Here is a 16433-nt window from a genome sequence, read left to right as displayed (position 1 = left end):
GATACGGGATACTCTATTCACTAAGCTATATATGCTTCAGATTAACCCTATATTCTAACTCCGTTGTTTATTTGACGAAAATTACTTATTTAAAAGGTGCGTTTTAAGTTTCTTAATTCATATTCAGTATGTTAAAATGATTTGTTTCAATTCTAGCCTAATTAATTTTCTATTTTCTATTTTTTTTTTGTCATTTTAAACAATATCAATCAATTAGTTTATATATAAATGGTGAAATAAGGAGATTTTTTCAATAACGTGTTAACCTCTTCATTTTATCCTCTATAATTGGATTTTTTTGTGTTAGTTTTGAACAAATTTTTATTTGAAAGTATGATGATATGAAATGAATATGATTAGATCGTTATTGTTTCATATATAACATTTGCTAATTTTTTGTATAATGTTGGTTGCCTATCTATTCATTAATAAGGTGATAAGTTAGAACTTCTAAATGCAAATTATAGATGAAAAAAAAGAATTTGAATGTAATGTCCAAATAATAATTAGTAAAAAAATTTACAATATGCATTGCTATATATATATGTATATATATATCATCTAATTACAATTTTTAAACTAATTGAAATAATTACAAAAGAATTTTTGAATCATTATCTATTATGAGTACATAAAAAAACAATTAATGTAAAATAAAGATGGGTATATATATATATTTTAAATTATATATATTTTGGTTTTATTTTAAAATTATTGTAATTTGTTGACTGCCTTAATCTCTTATTTGCTAAGCCCAGTCAGCTTTAAAATGAGTCATGTTTTTTATCCCGCTCATTTTTGATATATCCCTGTCAAGGGTGATGTCAGTACTATTCCCACTATCGGTCCAGCTCAATGGTCTGGATTAGTTGGTTAGAAAAAGAAGACTCTAGAATTTTGTAGACTTCTTCTTCTTCACGCATTCTTCCTAAAATATAGCAGGAAGTTACAGCTTGAGGGATAGAGCAAGGTTGAGTGAGAAATCTTGCTGGGGAGTGTGCTATTATGTATGGGTAAGGCATACTGAGGCTGAGAGAAGAATATTGAAGAGCTTTCACCGTGTTTTCTGTGGTGGTAAAGCTGAGGGTGAGTTCCCTGATGTTTTCTCTGTAATTGATTCTGATTTAGTGAAGTGACTAAAGTGGATGTAGATTAATTTTATGATCGAACCACTATAAATCGCCGTGTTCTTCTTTCTCTCTTTTATCTCTTATTTTTACTTCGTTGTTGGCTGTCATTGTGAATTGGCTCTTCTGATATATTGGTTTATCGATTTGCTAGGTGCGATAACCTGTACTTGAAGCATTGAGTATAACCATTACATTGAATGACAAGAGTATTATATATTTTTTGTTTTGTTTAAAATTTCACAAATTTGTCTTATTTTTTTCTCTCAAATCAAATTGAACTATTTGTGTAAAATTTTCAACTTGCAGCTATATTTAAAAATTAGGGGAAAAAAAATACTTTTGGTCCTTGTGAATGAGAATTAGATTAGATATCCATCTAATCCTTGAAGTTTTAAAAGATAAATTTTTTGTCGTTGATAAATGGTTTTTGAACTTATTTAACTGTTTTTTAGTACTTTTTTTATCCGTGAATAATGTCCGAAACTCATTTAAGTAGTTGACTAACATTAATATGACGTGACGGTTAAGTTTCTGACTATATTATTTAATAAATAGGAAATATTAGAGTGTAGTGGCACCAAACCCTAGTTCACATTAAATCATTTACATCATTCTATGGCCAATTTATGTTGTATAAAATCTACATTTTCTCTTCTTTTACTTACATATCCATTATTTTTGCACTCAAAACATGAAGTCTAATTTCAAGTCATTATTGTTATTGTTGGTGGTCTGTGTTATGTTAAACTTAGAATCTCAACACTGGGTTTTTGGAGAACCTCAAGTTCCTTGTTATTTCATATTTGGCGACTCTTTGGTAGATAATGGAAATAACAATCGTCTTCCAACTACAACAAAGGCAAATTATAAGCCTTATGGTATCGACTTTCCCCATGGCACCACCGGAAGATTTTCCAATGGTCGAAACATTGCTGATTTCATTGGTCGGTGTTCTTTCCTTTACCTTTAATTCTATGATATCAGCCAACATAAGCGTAGCTCAATAATAATTAACATTTGTGAGGTTATGAATTCGAATTCTCACACCCTTACTTGTGGTACTAAAAAAAAGAAATCTATAATATTATTTTTTTTTAAGTACAACAAATGGGGCGAAAGATTTAAACTCATGATCTTCTGGACATGTGTTAATTATCGCTGAACTAAGTTCATGTTGGTTGGGATAATTTTATTCATCTCTTATAATTTCATTTCTATTTCTTGTTTGGACTCCATACATTTTCAATAATTATTTTACAACACATCCCTATCTTATCTATTAAGTTAAAAGAGTCATTGTAGAAAATGAATGGGGATGCGGAAAACCAATGTTAGGCTATGTGTAATGAAGAATTGAGAAAAAGCTAAGCAAGAAGGGAGGTGGAGAGGGAACTTGAGAGGGAGAGAATATTGAGATTTTTTTTTAAATATTACTAATTTTGAAATTTATTTATTCTAACTTCCAAATTTATTAAAAAAAAAAACAGTGCTTAAAAAATTCATTATGGTCCGACGATCTACCTACGCGACGTCAGGTCGTCTCTCCCATGTTGCATTCTTTAAAAAGAAAGGGAAAAGAAATCTTTTGTCGTCTTTTCAATATAGATGATTAACTATATATCCATATTTTCAATCGAGATGACCTAGATTTCAATACCTAACCTTTTTTGTTTTCTTTTTAGCAAATAGTATGTTATATTGCAATTTTCTTTTTCATTTTAAATAAATTTAAATGTAAATAAATGTTACTTTTAAATTTAACATTTCCCTTCTCTTCTAAAATAAAATAATTAATATTAATAAGTTATAACTTTTTTTTAAATTACGTTTAACGTACTGAGTATATTGTAACCAAATATATATACATATATACATACGTATGTATGTAATATATATAGGTATATACATATGTACGTATCTATATATATAGATGTATATATATATACCTACATACATACTTACATATATACGTACGTATGTATATATGTATGTGTGTATACGTATTGTTTGGGGAAGAGAATACCCTGAACACGTGGAGGACCCCTATTGGTGCTCCAAGATGACTCATGAGTCATGCCCAGCTCGGACCGCCGAGATCACCACCACTAGCGTTGACAGATGCTAAGTATGAGGGCCGAGGTGAACCTGGCCAAGGTCCGATCTACCGGGAAGCTCGGTGGGGGCCGATGTGAGCTACTGTCAGCGGCGTGATTATCTGGTGTAACCGTCGGTCCCGAGATTACCGGGTGTAACCGTCGGTCCCGAGATTACCGGGTGTAACCGCCGCGAGATTAGCGGGACTATCACCCATAAGTAGAGGACCTCACTCCACGATCAGGTACGATGATTCTTGGACCTCGAACTAAACTGGGAATCCGACCTATACTGACTTGATCGTCGGAGTGCTCACCTTTTTGTGCAGGTTCGCCCAAGCGTTCAGATCGGTCCGGAGACCGAGTTCGAGCTGTAATCAGAAATACACTGTTGTTCATATCCTTGCATTAACATTTGGCGCCGTCTGTGGGGATCGCGACAATCTAAGTCATCACAATTCTGTCAAACCAACACGCGAGCGAAAATGGTTCAACCAGCAAACTCGACCAATACGGCAGATCGAAGGACTCTTGCTACCAGCGATGCCCAACAGCGGGAGGTCAGAGCAGCAGTGGTAGAAGGGCAAGGTCACGACGGCCTAGCAACAGAACCCCTCAGCAGGTCGGCACGAATCACCGCGCTTGTTCTACCACCTGCGCACCCAAGGACATCCAAGGCCACCCGTGGCCGAGGTGGGACCTCTAAGAAGGGCGCCCGGGGTCCAGCCCCGGCTCCAACAAGTGAGAACTTTGACGCACTCCAGAGAGAAATGGAGGCAATGCGCACACAAATGCGGTCCATGGAGGAAATGTATAACGAAATGATACTAGCTGCAGGCGCAGGGTCCCGATCTGAAAATTGAGTGACGCGCATTGACGTACGCGAGCAAAGGGGTTCCCACCTCGGCCCAATCGAGGAGGAACGTCCCGAATACAACGAGAGCGAGGGACACACTCGCCAGAGGGGAGACCTCCGTGAGCATCTCAACAGAAAGAGAGGCTCATCTCTCCGAAAAGGACAGTCACCATCCCACTCACACAGGAGCTCCAACCAGCAGGCTGAATCCTCTCACAACCCAGCAACTCCCGCAGGGGTGATCACAAGGGAGGAGTTCGACCAGCTGAGGGGCAAGCTCGATGCTCAAGTTGAGGCCTTAAAGGCCAAGTGTGAGCAGAAAGAAGGTCCACTGAACGATGGCGACCTGGGAGAATCGCCATTCACCTCGGAAGTTTTGGAAGCGCCGATCCCTCCGAAGTTCAAAGCTCCTACTGTGAAACCTTATGATGGGTCGAAGGACCCTAAGGATTATGTTGAGGTCTTTGAGGGCCTCATGGATTTACAAGCGGCATCAGACGCAATCAAATGCCGCGCCTTTCAGATCGCGCTTACTGGCAGCGCGCGTTTGTGGTATCGGAGACTGCCAGCCAGGTCGATCTCGACCTACGCTCAGCTGAGAAGGGAGTTCCTTGCCCAGATCTCTTCTCGGCACTATGACAAAAAGACAGCGACCCATCTCGCCACCATCAGGCAAAAGGAAGGTGAGACGCTGCGGGAATATGTCACCAGGTTCCAGGAGGAACAATTGAAGGTCGCACACTGCTCTGATGACTCGGCCATGTGCTACTTTCTCACCGGTCTAGCCGACGAAGCCCTCACGGTGAAACTTGGAGAGGAGGCCCCGGCCACCTTCGCCGAAGTGCTGCAGAAGGCGAAGAAAGTCATCGATGGACAGGAGCTCCTCCGAACCAAAACCGGCCGACCAGAACGAAGGATCGGTCGGGGCGGAAGCGGAAAAGATGAAAAGGCGGGTCCCAAGTCCAAGGACAAGGGATCTTTCTCCAGTGGCCGAGCTGAGTTTCGAAGGGCGGTGAACGGACCCACCAGGAGCCGACCTTACGAACGCTTCACCCCGACCACGATTCCAATTTCCGAGATCCTAACGAACATTGAGGAGTCTGGAATGGAAAAACTACTCAAACGTCCTGAGAAGCTTCGGGGAGCCTCGGAGAGGCGCAGCAAGGACAAGTATTGCCGCTTCCATCGGGAGCACGGCCACAACACGTCAGACTGCTGGGAGTTGAAGCGCCAAATTGAGGATCTAATTCAAGATGGCTACTTCAAGAAATTTGTGGGAAAGCCCAGGACCAGCTTGGCAGAGAAAAAGGAAGAGCGGAAGCGTTCGAGGACGCCGCCCCGACGCACTGACCGACCTGCGGTCATCAATACCATTTTCGGAGGGCCAAGCGGGGGTCAGTCCGGACATAAAAGAAAGGAGTTAGCTCGTGCAGCCAGGCGCGAGGTGTGCATCATCAGGGAGCAGAGGCCGACCTGCCCAATCACCTTTGACAGTGCAGACTTGGAGGAGGTCCACCTGCCCCACAATGATGCACTTGTGATCGCTCCCTTGATTGATCATGTGGTGGTCAGAAGGGTGCTGGTAGACGGAGGCGCATCTGCTAACATCCTGTCCTTACCGACCTACCTCGCCCTGGGATGGACGAAGTCGCAATTGAAGAAAAGCCCGACACCGCTGGTTGGGTTCTCTGGAGAATCGGTCATCCCAGAGGGTTGCATCGACTTGCCGGTCACACTTGGGCAGGACCAAACTCAGGTCACCCAAATGACCGAGTTCGTGGTGATTGACGGTAGATTGGCCTATAACGCCATCTTTGGGAGACCCATCATCCACTCATTTCGGGCCATTCCCTCGACACTTCATCAATTTTTGAAGTATTCCACCCCCAATGGCGTGGGCACGGTCCGAGGAGAACAGACCGCTTCGAGGGAGTGCTATGCCTCCGCACTCAAAAGCTCATCGGTCTGCGCCCTCGAAACTCTCGCCAGTAGGGATGGGACGCTCGAGTTCGAGGCCGGCCTGCCGAGGAGGGAGTTTGCTGCACCCACTGAGGAGCTCGAGCTTGTTCCTCTACTTAGTCCCGAGAAACAGGTAAGCATAGGAACTAAGCTGGGGGCCACCTACAGAGAGGAGCTAATCCACTTCCTCAGATCCAACTCGGACGTCTTTGCGTGGTCCCATGAGGACATGTCTGGCATTGACCCGAAGATTATGACGCATCGCCTCAGCATAGATCCATCATTCCGACCTGTAAAACAAAAAAGAAGACCTATAAACAAGGAGAGGAGTGATGTAATTGTTGAGGAAGTTAGCAAACTTTTGAAAGCTGAATACATAAGAGAAATTTCGTATCCCGAGTGGCTCTCCAGTGTTGTATTAGTTAAAAAATCTAACGAAAAGTAGAGAATGTGCGTAGACTTTACGAACTTAAATAAGGCATGCCCGAAAGATTGCTTCCCACTGCCGAGGATTGATCAGCTCGTGGACGCCACAGCCGGGCACGAACTGCTCACCTTCATGGATGCCTACTCTGGGTACAACCAAATCAAGATGCATGTCCCAGATCAAGATCATACCGCATTCATAACAGACCAAGGTCTGTACTGTTACAAGGTCATGCCCTTCGGTTTAAAGAACGCAGGAGCGACTTACCAGAGAATGGTGAACAAAATGTTCGCCAAGCAGATCGGCCGAAATATGGAAGTGTATGTGGACGACATGCTCGTCAAGAGCAAGCGGTCTAAGTCGCATCTTTCCGATCTGACCGAAGCCTTCGAGGTTCTAAGGACATATCAAATGAAGCTCAACCCAGCTAAATGTGCCTTTGGAGTCTCTTCGGGAAAATTCCTTGGCTTCATGGTGAACCACCGGGGGATCGAGGCCAACCCCGAAAAGATTAAAGCCGTGCTCGTGATGGAGGCACCCAAAACGCTGAAACAGCTTCAGTGCCTCAATGGCAGGATTGCAGCCCTGAACCGGTTTGTTTCAAGATCGACAGATAAGTGCCTCCCTTTCTTCAAAGTCCTACGAAAGAAAGGGCCGTTTGAATGGACAGCAGAGTGCGAACAAGCATTTCAGCAATTGAAGAGCTACCTCTGTTCGGCACCTTTGCTCGCCAAGCCCCTGCCAGGGGACAAGCTCCAGTTGTACTTAGCAGTGTCTGACAGTGCTGTCAGCTCGGCCCTAATCAGGCAAGAGGAAGCGCGACAAAACCCGGTCTATTACACAAGCAAGGCTATGACCGAAGCCGAGACCAGATACCCTCAGATGGAAAAGTTGGCTCTCGCTTTAGTCACCTCGGCCCGACGGCTTAGACCATACTTCCAAGCCCATATTGTGGTGGTGCTCACAAACTTGCCCCTAAAAAACATCTTCCATAAGCCAGAAGCTTCTGGACGCCTGATGAAGTGGGCAATGGAGCTAAGTGAGTACGACATCCAGTTCGAACCCAGAGCTACGTTGAAAGGACAAGCAGTGGCAGACTTCATAGCCGAGCTCACACCACCTTCCGAGCTGGGCGAGTCCGACCTACCGTGGACAATCTATGTCGACGGATCCTCCAATGAGAAGGGGTGCGGGGCCGGGGTCTTCTTGCTCGAACCAGGAGGCGAGCGATTTGAGTATGCCTTGAGGTTCGGCTTTCGGACTTCCAGTAACGAGGCTGAGTATGAAGCATTTATTGCCGGTCTACGAATCGCCAGAGCATTTGGGGCCTCTTGTGTTAAGATCTTCAGCAACTCCCAACTGGTTGTGAGCGAGATCACGGAAGAGTACCAAGCCAGGGAATCCCGAATGGAGAAGTATTTGGGCAAGGTCAGATCGTACCTCGCCCAATTTCGAACTTACGAGGTAAGCCGGGTTCCCCGAGCAGAAAATTCTAATGCCGACGCCTTGGCCAAGTTAGCATGAGCGTACGAGACCGACCTGGCCAGGTCGGTCCTCATCGAGATCTTAGATAATCCCTCGATCTCGGAGCCAGATCTGATGGAGATCGACGCTCCAGAGCCCTCATGGATGGACCCGATTGTGGACTTCATTAGGGGCAATTCACCACAAGACCCCAAGGAGCGCAGAAAGTTGGCAAGACAAGCAGCTCGGTTCGTGGTCCGAGGTGGAGCGTTGTACCGACGCAGCTTTTCCCTGCCTCTATTGAGATGCCTAACCCCTGAAGAGGGCCTATACGTCCTCAGAGAAATCCACGAAGGAGTGTGCGGCAATCACTCAGGCGCCCGGTCGCTGTCAGCCAAGGTGATCCGACAAGGATACTATTGGCCGGTTCAGGGTGTCAAAGGAGGCTTGAGTAAGCTCGGGGACCGGTTGGATTGATACTGCACAAAGACAAAGTCCGAGTTAGACCTGAATGACAGGAAAGAAAATCACAAAAAGTAAGTACTACTCCATACCTAGGTTCCCCAACCTAGTGGGAACGTCAAAGAAGAAACGACCTGACTCATCCTTTGCAAGCCATTCCCCAGAGGCTAGAACCACTACCTCACCCATCCCTTGATGGAGGTCGACCCCTTAACTATACCTCCTGCGCCTTTCCTTGCGCACATATAGTACCGACCGGGCTTCTTAACTATCCTTTTCGCTTCGAAGCACGCGAGGAGCTGGTCTACGTCCAGCAGCTCGGCCTCTTCGTTGTCCCGAGCTCGTAACCAAAAAATGATGGCCAAAGCAAAAATGACACCCCACCCATTGGGGGCCACTTGAGCCGGAGCCAGCCCAGTTCGGAAAAGAAACTCTTGGACGAAAGGGTGAAGGGGAAGTCTGAGGCCATACTCAAACATGTTGAAGTAGAGAGTGACCCATCCCTCTGGAGGATTGTCAGCTCTCTCCCCCTCCTCCGGAATCCTAAGGGGGATGTTTTCAGGGATAGCGAACCCCCTACGGAGGGATCCGAGGTAGTGCTCGGGTATCCTAGAAGGGTATTCCAAACCCTGACCCGAAGTGGAAGCATCACTATCCTCCCCGTCATCGGAGAACCTAAAGTTTTCTATCTCCTCTAGCTCGGACTCTAACCTACGAGCTAAATCCTCATCAGATCCTAAGTCGCTACTAAAAGAGGACGACATGGAAACTATGATTCGAAAGGGAGTGAGAGGGAAGAGACCGACCTACCAAGGGTTCGAGCTGCCTTTCAGATCGAACTCCAAGAATTCAGGAAGCGTAAGGTATGACCTGAAGGACTGGGGGTATTTATAGCTCGTCGGAAAAATTTCCCCACCGTACACGTGTAATCAACGAGCGGCTAGGATCCTCCCGAAAATCCGAAGCGTCGGAATATTTGAATATTCCGACGATAAATCCACCGCAACGGTTATGTTTTCCCACGAATAGGAAGTCGCCACGCGTCCAAAGCAAGTCGAATGAACTTCTCTGCCAGGTCGAGATCGGACCAGACAGAGAGGGGGCCAATGTTTGGGGAAGAGAATACCCTGGACACGTGGAGGACCCCTATTGGTGCTCCAAGATGACTCATGAGTCATGCCCAGCTCGGACCGTCGAGATCACCACCACTAGCGTTGACAGATGCTAAGTATGAGGGCCGAGGTGAACCTGGCCAAGGTCCGATCTACCGGGAAGCTCGGTGGGGGCCGATGTGAGCTACTGTCAGCGGCGTGATTATCGGGTGTAACCGTCGGTCCCGAGATTACCGGGTGTAACCGACGGTCCCGAGATTACCGGGTGTAACCGCCGCGAGATTAGCGGGACTACCACCCATAAGTAGAGGACCTCACTCCACGATCAGGTACGATGATTCTTGGATCTCGAACTAAATTGGGAATCCGACCTATACTGACTTGATCGTCGGAGTACTCACCTTTTTGTGCAGGTCCGCCCAAGCGTTCAGATCGGTCCGGAGACCAAGTTCGAGCTGTAATCAGAAATACACTGTTGTGCATATCCTTGCATTAACACGTATGTATGTATATATATATGTAGGTATGTATGTACGTACGTATATATGTATATATATATGTATGTTTGTACGTACGTACTACGTACGTATGTAGGTATGTATGTACGGTGGGGATTAAAAACCTAAGACTTATATGTTGGATATATAGTTATATTAGTCACTCTACCAAACTAAAAATATTGTTCAAAATAGGTATAAGTGGTCTATACAAGAGACAACATAGGAGTTTTTGTTTTCCTTTTTTTTTTAAATTGTTTTGTTTAAATATAATATGGCTGCATTATCACGATATATAATGTCACGTAGATAGATAGTCTTTTTAAGAGACCACCTTTTGCCGTGAAGTGGACTAAGTTGGCTCTGTGCCAGAAGAACTTTTGTAGAATTATTTTTTGAATAAGTTCGAAAGCTAGAATATTTTAGAAAAATAAGTTTTAAATTAGTAAACTTTTTTTTTTCTTTTGTAAATTTGAGAATATTAGGAAGAGGAAAATAAGAAAGAAAAATCGTGCCATTTTTAAATTTTTTTTAGTACAACATGTGAGGGAGGATGGAACTTACAATCTATTGATTGGAGATATATATCAATTATCGATGACCTATGCTTGCATTAGTCCCTTTCAAATTATTTAGTAAATCATACTAATGGGTCTCTAATTAATTCAAAACTTCTTTTTTTTTTAATTTTTTAATTTTAATTTTAATTTAAATATGTTTAGTGTCCTTCAAAATCTAACATAGTGATAAGTGCCAAGGTTGCTCGAGTTTATAAAGCTAGAGGTCGTTCTAGGATCCTTGCAAATTACTCTCACAAAAACAACTAACTTATCGAATGATTCCAACCAAGAGTAAGGTTAGAAGATGAATCACTCTAAGATCGGACTTAGAATCTACGATGGTCACTCCTAGATCCTAAGACGACTCACTCCAGAATTAGCTTGATCGAGACTAATCCAATGAATCGGTTTAACATCAAACCTAAAGAAAGATTTGAAAAAAGCAACACCAAATGTGTTAAGGAACAAAAGTTCTTGAGTTTCAATATGTTAAATCTTCCAAAACAAGGTGATTACAAGCCTTTAAATAGGCCAAATGGTCGTTCAACAAAGGAATACCAAAAGTCTTTCGAAATCCTACTTAATGCAAATTGAAGAAAATAAGACATGCAAATTAAAACTTGATTGCACATCAATCTAGACGACTAAATGCGGACCAGAAAACGTAGAATTGCTTTAAATTGTCTTGGAAATCACATGTAGGAGGCGCTTCAATGAGATTTGACAAGCTTTGACATCACAAACTCCTAAGGGGTACAATCTGCCAAGGCACCTGTTCACAATTCTCCATACTTTTTTTGTTCTCCATGCCATCTCTCAAAATAGACAACTTTTCCCGTGCCATCTTTTGCTCCATTATCTTCTTGACTATTTTGAAGTAACATTATGAACAAATTTGAGCTCAAAACTCTTTGTTGGTTCTTGTACATTAACAAGTTTTTGAAGGTGCGGTGTGAAAGCCTCTTGAATCTTCTTGCCTTGCTTCTTGTAATTGCTCCTTTGGTACATGTAATATATGTCACAAATCGATTCGTATATCACAGAGCATATTTTAAGAATTTATGAATAATTTTATTAACTTAAATGATGGTAATTGATATAATTTTTATAATTTTAGCTATAACATAGGCATTAATTAAAATACACTAATGGCTAATTTAGATATTGCTTATCCATAATCATAAAAATCACTGATTAAATTATATATTAACTTTTTAAATATTTTATCCTAAAACATACTATAATCATTGATTTATATAGTAATTTATATTCTACTTTGTTCTAATATACAAATGATTGATGATTAACGAAAACCTATTTCATTTTCCAGCTGAACTTTTGGATTTTCCGAATTACATCCCACCATTTAAGGATACAATTAGAGGTTCAAACATTCTCCAAGGTGTAAATTATGCATCTGGAGCAGCTGGAATTCGCTTTGAAACTGGACGAGCACAGGTAATTAATTCAAAATAAAACTTGCAAATACCGATATACGAGTTTTTGCTTACTTCCCGTTGTGTATAGTGTAAGGTTTTAAATGTCGATGTCGAAAGAAATGTCAAGATCTCAATTTCATAGAACTGTCGAAGAAATATCGATAAAATGTCGATGTCGATAGACATTTATGAAAAAATGATAAAAATAAAAAATTCGTAAAAATATTGAAATTAACAGATAAGCATTTTTCATTTCTAAATAAGTTTAAAATAATTAATATTAATATAATGTCTATATTAGTGAGATTTCGTTGATATTTTTCATATTTTGTCGATTTTTTGTTATATTATAGAAATGTCGATTTGCTCCTCATGTCGATGTCGAACCAATAGATACATAGAAATGTCGATGAATATTTAATACCATGGTATAATGCTGTCTCAACAAAAAAAAAGAAAGAAAGAAAGAAAGAAAACTATGGTATAGTTTTACAAATTATGTCTTGTTTTAGCCCCTAAACTTGCATAAAAAATATTTTAGTTCTTGACGCTAAGTTTCCTTAAATCAATTAAGAAAAACTTGTCAACTTGAGCCTAACTTAATTGGTTGAAGGATGTGTTTCCAACCAAATGATTGTGTTCAAATCTCGACCTCCACATGTTGCGTATTAAAAAGAAAGAAAAAAAAAAAGAAAAACTCAACATGTGTGACTTGTTTTATTCATCCACTTATTGAGTATATACGTACCAAATATTATGATAGTTTACATTTACAAGAAAATAAACTATTTATAAAGTAACAATTTGATATTATTAGTATTGAAGTTTAATCATAATCAATCATTAAAATAAACCGCCTATATCATTTTAGTGAAAGAATTAATTTATATAATTTAATACTAACAATCACTTAATATAGTCTGCCTTTCTTTTTTATTGATTTTAAAAGACTACCTTTTTTTGTGGTTGCAGGGCAAAGTAATAAGCTTGGACCAACAATTGAAGAACCATGATTATACAATTTCACAGATTAATGGCTTATTGAGAAACAACAGTGCAACTTCAGCATATCTCAAAAGTTGCTTATATATGGTTGTGATTGGTAACAACGATTACCTTAATAATTATTTTCTGCCATTTCCCTACAGTACAACTAGCATCCGATTTACTCCACAGGAGTATGCCATTGCCTTGAACAGACAACTCTCCTCCCAATTGAAGGTATACCCTACAAATATTTGATTCGTCGTTATTTAATTACTGGTCAAATGAGAACTTGTCCATAGAATTTTTTTTCCTTAAGTAGAGTTAGAGATAAATGTCAATTACCGCTAAGCTAAGCTCATGTTGTTTGTCCGTAGTAATTAATTAATACAGTTAAAAGCGTACATGGTTGATGATCATATTAGCCCTTTGATAACATTGTCTCTCCTCTTAAAACTTAAAAGCTAGTTTATGAACTATTACGAAAAAAAAGTTTAAAATACTATTTCGGTCCATGTATTTTTGTGTTTGGTTCATTTTTGTCATTGCACTTTTAAAAAGTGACTAATTTGATTTCTATTTGTAAAATTTTAACACATATTTTATACGCAACACAGAAACCCTTTAATACAATTTTATGGTTACATTTCAAGAAATGTAGTGAGTAGCCTGTTACGCTAAAATTATTATCGAAAATAAGATAAAAATGAAAATAAATGGACCATAAAATAGTCACTTTTTAAAAGGATATGGACAAAAATAAGCATTTTTTTTAAAATACAAGGATAAAAATGAACAAAGGTGATGAAAGTAGTATAGGGACCAGAAAAAAATTTTGAAAGTAGAATAACAACCAAAATAAAGCCAAGCTCTTATTATATGGACCAAAATAGTATAGACAAATTAATTTGAAATCTTATATATATATATTTTGTTGCATTTTTCTTTTTTAGTACAACATGTGGAAAGATGATTCAAACTTTCAATCTCGTTGTTGGATACATGTGTCTTAACCCACTGAGTTGGGAAGATGATTTAAACTCTCAATCTCGTGGTTTGATACATGTGCCTTAACCTGCCGAGCTATGTTTTGGTTGACATATTTTTTTATTGCATTTAAAAATTATCAAAAATTTCATTTGATATTATTGGAGAATATATCATTGTAGAGTCTATATGGGCAAGGAGCTAGAAAAATAGCCATTTTTGGAGGTGGTCTCCTAGGGTGCACTCCATATGCAATTGCAAGATTCAACACCCAAGGATCTCCATGTGTTGGCAAAATCAACAATGCTGTTCAACTTTACAATGTTGGCCTCAAGTCTCAAGTTGAAGATCTCAATAATAACCTTACTGATGCCAAGTTTATCTTTGTTGATACATACAAAATTTCCATGATTGATACTTCAAATCAAGGTAACATGTTATATCTTTCAAAATTTCATTCATGCCCTTTTTGTTTCTTTGGTATGTTTAAGTTATGCTGCACGTTTTTAGTGATGAGGACTATTGACGAACATTTTCAACTTGGTCTCGATTAAAAATGTTATGTAGAAAGAGATTAATGTAAGAATGAAATGAATAAGATCATATGTTATTTGGTTTGTTTTCTAAAAAGGTCTTTTTGGGGGTGTGTGTTTAAAAAAAATCGATTTAAGAGAAAAGAAAGCTTAGAAAAAAATATTTTTGGATGACCATTTTCTTAATGTTATTGCTTTCTCATAGTTGATTTCCATCAAAGATCTAAATTTTAGAATAGTTGAGGTGCTTCAAGGGGGTAAAAAAAGTAGTAGTATTTCTATGGAATTTAATTTAGGTCAACATTTCAACATTTCTATCTACATTTTTGTGTTCGTATGGGGTCGACATTGGTCATAACGGGTAAATCGACATTTTCCTAGTATTGAAAAAAAAAATCAAGAAAATATCATTAATATAGACACAATTCTAAATAAATCAATATTTGTTAGTTTGAATACTTTTATGAACTTTTTATTTGTATAACCTTTCCAAAAATATAAGAAATTGAGACATCGAAACTTCCATCAACATCAACATTTAAAACCTTGATATTCTCAAATTCTCCCCTATTGAGATTTTCATCCATTTAAACTAGTTGATTGGAATGTGCTTCTTTGTATCTAATACTTTTTTGGTCAATGAATAATTATTCACTAAAAATACAAACTTGCAGGTGGAATAATTTTTGATGCTCCTTGTTGTGAAGTTCCCCCTTATGGATCACAATGTGCTCCTTTTGGAAGAGTATGTGCCAATAGGACCAACTACATATTTTGGGATGGAGTTCATCCAACTGAGGTTGGCCAGGAGTCATTAGCAAGTAGGGCGTATAATGCCCAATCTCCAAACGACACATACCCTTTTGATATTAGTCATCTTGCTCAGTTGCCTTTGGAATGAAAATGGATGAGCAAGCACTTGAATCTGAAACTGATAAGACTCGGATCTCGTCTATTTAAAAATTGTATTCCTAAGACACAAATAAGGCTTACGTAAAAGTTTTACTTCAATTTCTTTTATAACATGGGAATTCTATGATGTTTAGGGAAATATTCCCATTGTAATATCAAATAAGACATCTAATAGGGATGCCTATGATAATGTGTTGAATGTGTGTTTGATGTCTAATTAAAAGATAAGTTTTCAAAATTTTATTGTGAAAATCTCACTACCGGTATGGTACTATGTCGAATGCACTCCGATCCTTAAGTTAGAACTCAAGTTTGGAAGCAAACAAGTGTAGAGAGAAAATAGTAAGAGGTAGTAATCTTGAGAGTAGTGAGAGTCTTTTTGAGAGTGTGTACCGAATCATCGCAAGGAGTTGTGTAGGGAAAAGATGGCTTACCTTGATTAGGGTTGTCATTCTCCATATATATGGAGAGCAGGCAAGTCCAGTGGAGCAGATTCACAGCCCATCGAGGGTATGGGGGCCTCTCCTGACATTCTGTGTCATTTTCCTACCATTGCAGAGTGGTGCAGTAGCATTAAGATACGCTCCTTACACTGTGACAGACGCTTGTCGAGTGAGTTTGTTGGTACCTCTGTACCATGCACTCCTCTTCCCTTTTCGATACGCTCGATGTCCCTTTTTTGATCAACACGACATTGTCCTTCTGTTCTATCCACTTTGCGGGTGGAGAAGGGTCCGATGACCTTTCGTGAGGTATCTACACATAGCACCTGGTGGCTTCTCCTCAATATAATTGAATTGGGAGGAAACTAAAGATCAAATTTACATAATAAGGATAGCCAAATTAAATAATATTTGTTGGCTTTACTTTGTTTTTACTTTAACAAAACTTTTTAGTGGTAGGACAATGTCACTCACCGACCAATATGCAAGACATGCCTTTCTCTCTTTGTTTCTTTTTTTTTTTTTTCAAGAAAAACATTTGATTCAAGTACATTAAAATCAAACAAAACAACCAA

General features: G+C 39.9%; 1 protein-coding gene across 1 annotated transcript; it reads left to right on the top strand.

Annotated features, from left to right (window-relative positions):
- Positions 1-1500: 1500 nt before the first annotated feature.
- On the top strand, positions 1501-15645 carry LOC111014148 (GDSL esterase/lipase At1g29670). Its single transcript, XM_022288776.2, has 5 exons — positions 1501-2074; positions 11891-12018; positions 12972-13220; positions 14153-14399; positions 15178-15645. Exons 1-5 carry the CDS (start codon positions 1822-1824, stop codon positions 15402-15404), a joined length of 1104 nt encoding a protein of 367 aa, XP_022144468.2. The 5' UTR covers positions 1501-1821; the 3' UTR covers positions 15405-15645.
- The last annotated feature ends 788 nt before the right edge of the window (positions 15646-16433 follow it).

Source organism: Momordica charantia (assembly GCF_013281855.1).
Source record: "Momordica charantia cultivar OHB3-1 chromosome 8 unlocalized genomic scaffold, Mcharantia_2.0 BLBB01000008.1, whole genome shotgun sequence".
Lineage (NCBI taxonomy): Eukaryota > Viridiplantae > Streptophyta > Magnoliopsida > Cucurbitales > Cucurbitaceae > Momordica > Momordica charantia.
The sequence above is the reverse complement of the archived record's forward strand: the minus strand, read 5'-3'. Positions and strand labels throughout refer to the sequence as shown.

Coding starts and splice junctions, on each gene's coding strand:
- LOC111014148 (XM_022288776.2), top strand. CDS start 1,822: ATGAAGTCTAATTTCAAGTCATTATTGTTATTGTTGGTGGTCTGTGTT. Junction 2,075..11,890: donor AAACATTGCTGATTTCATTG/GTCGGTGTTCTT, acceptor TTCATTTTCCAG/CTGAACTTTTGGATTTTCCG. Junction 12,019..12,971: donor TTGAAACTGGACGAGCACAG/GTAATTAATTCA, acceptor TTGTGGTTGCAG/GGCAAAGTAATAAGCTTGGA.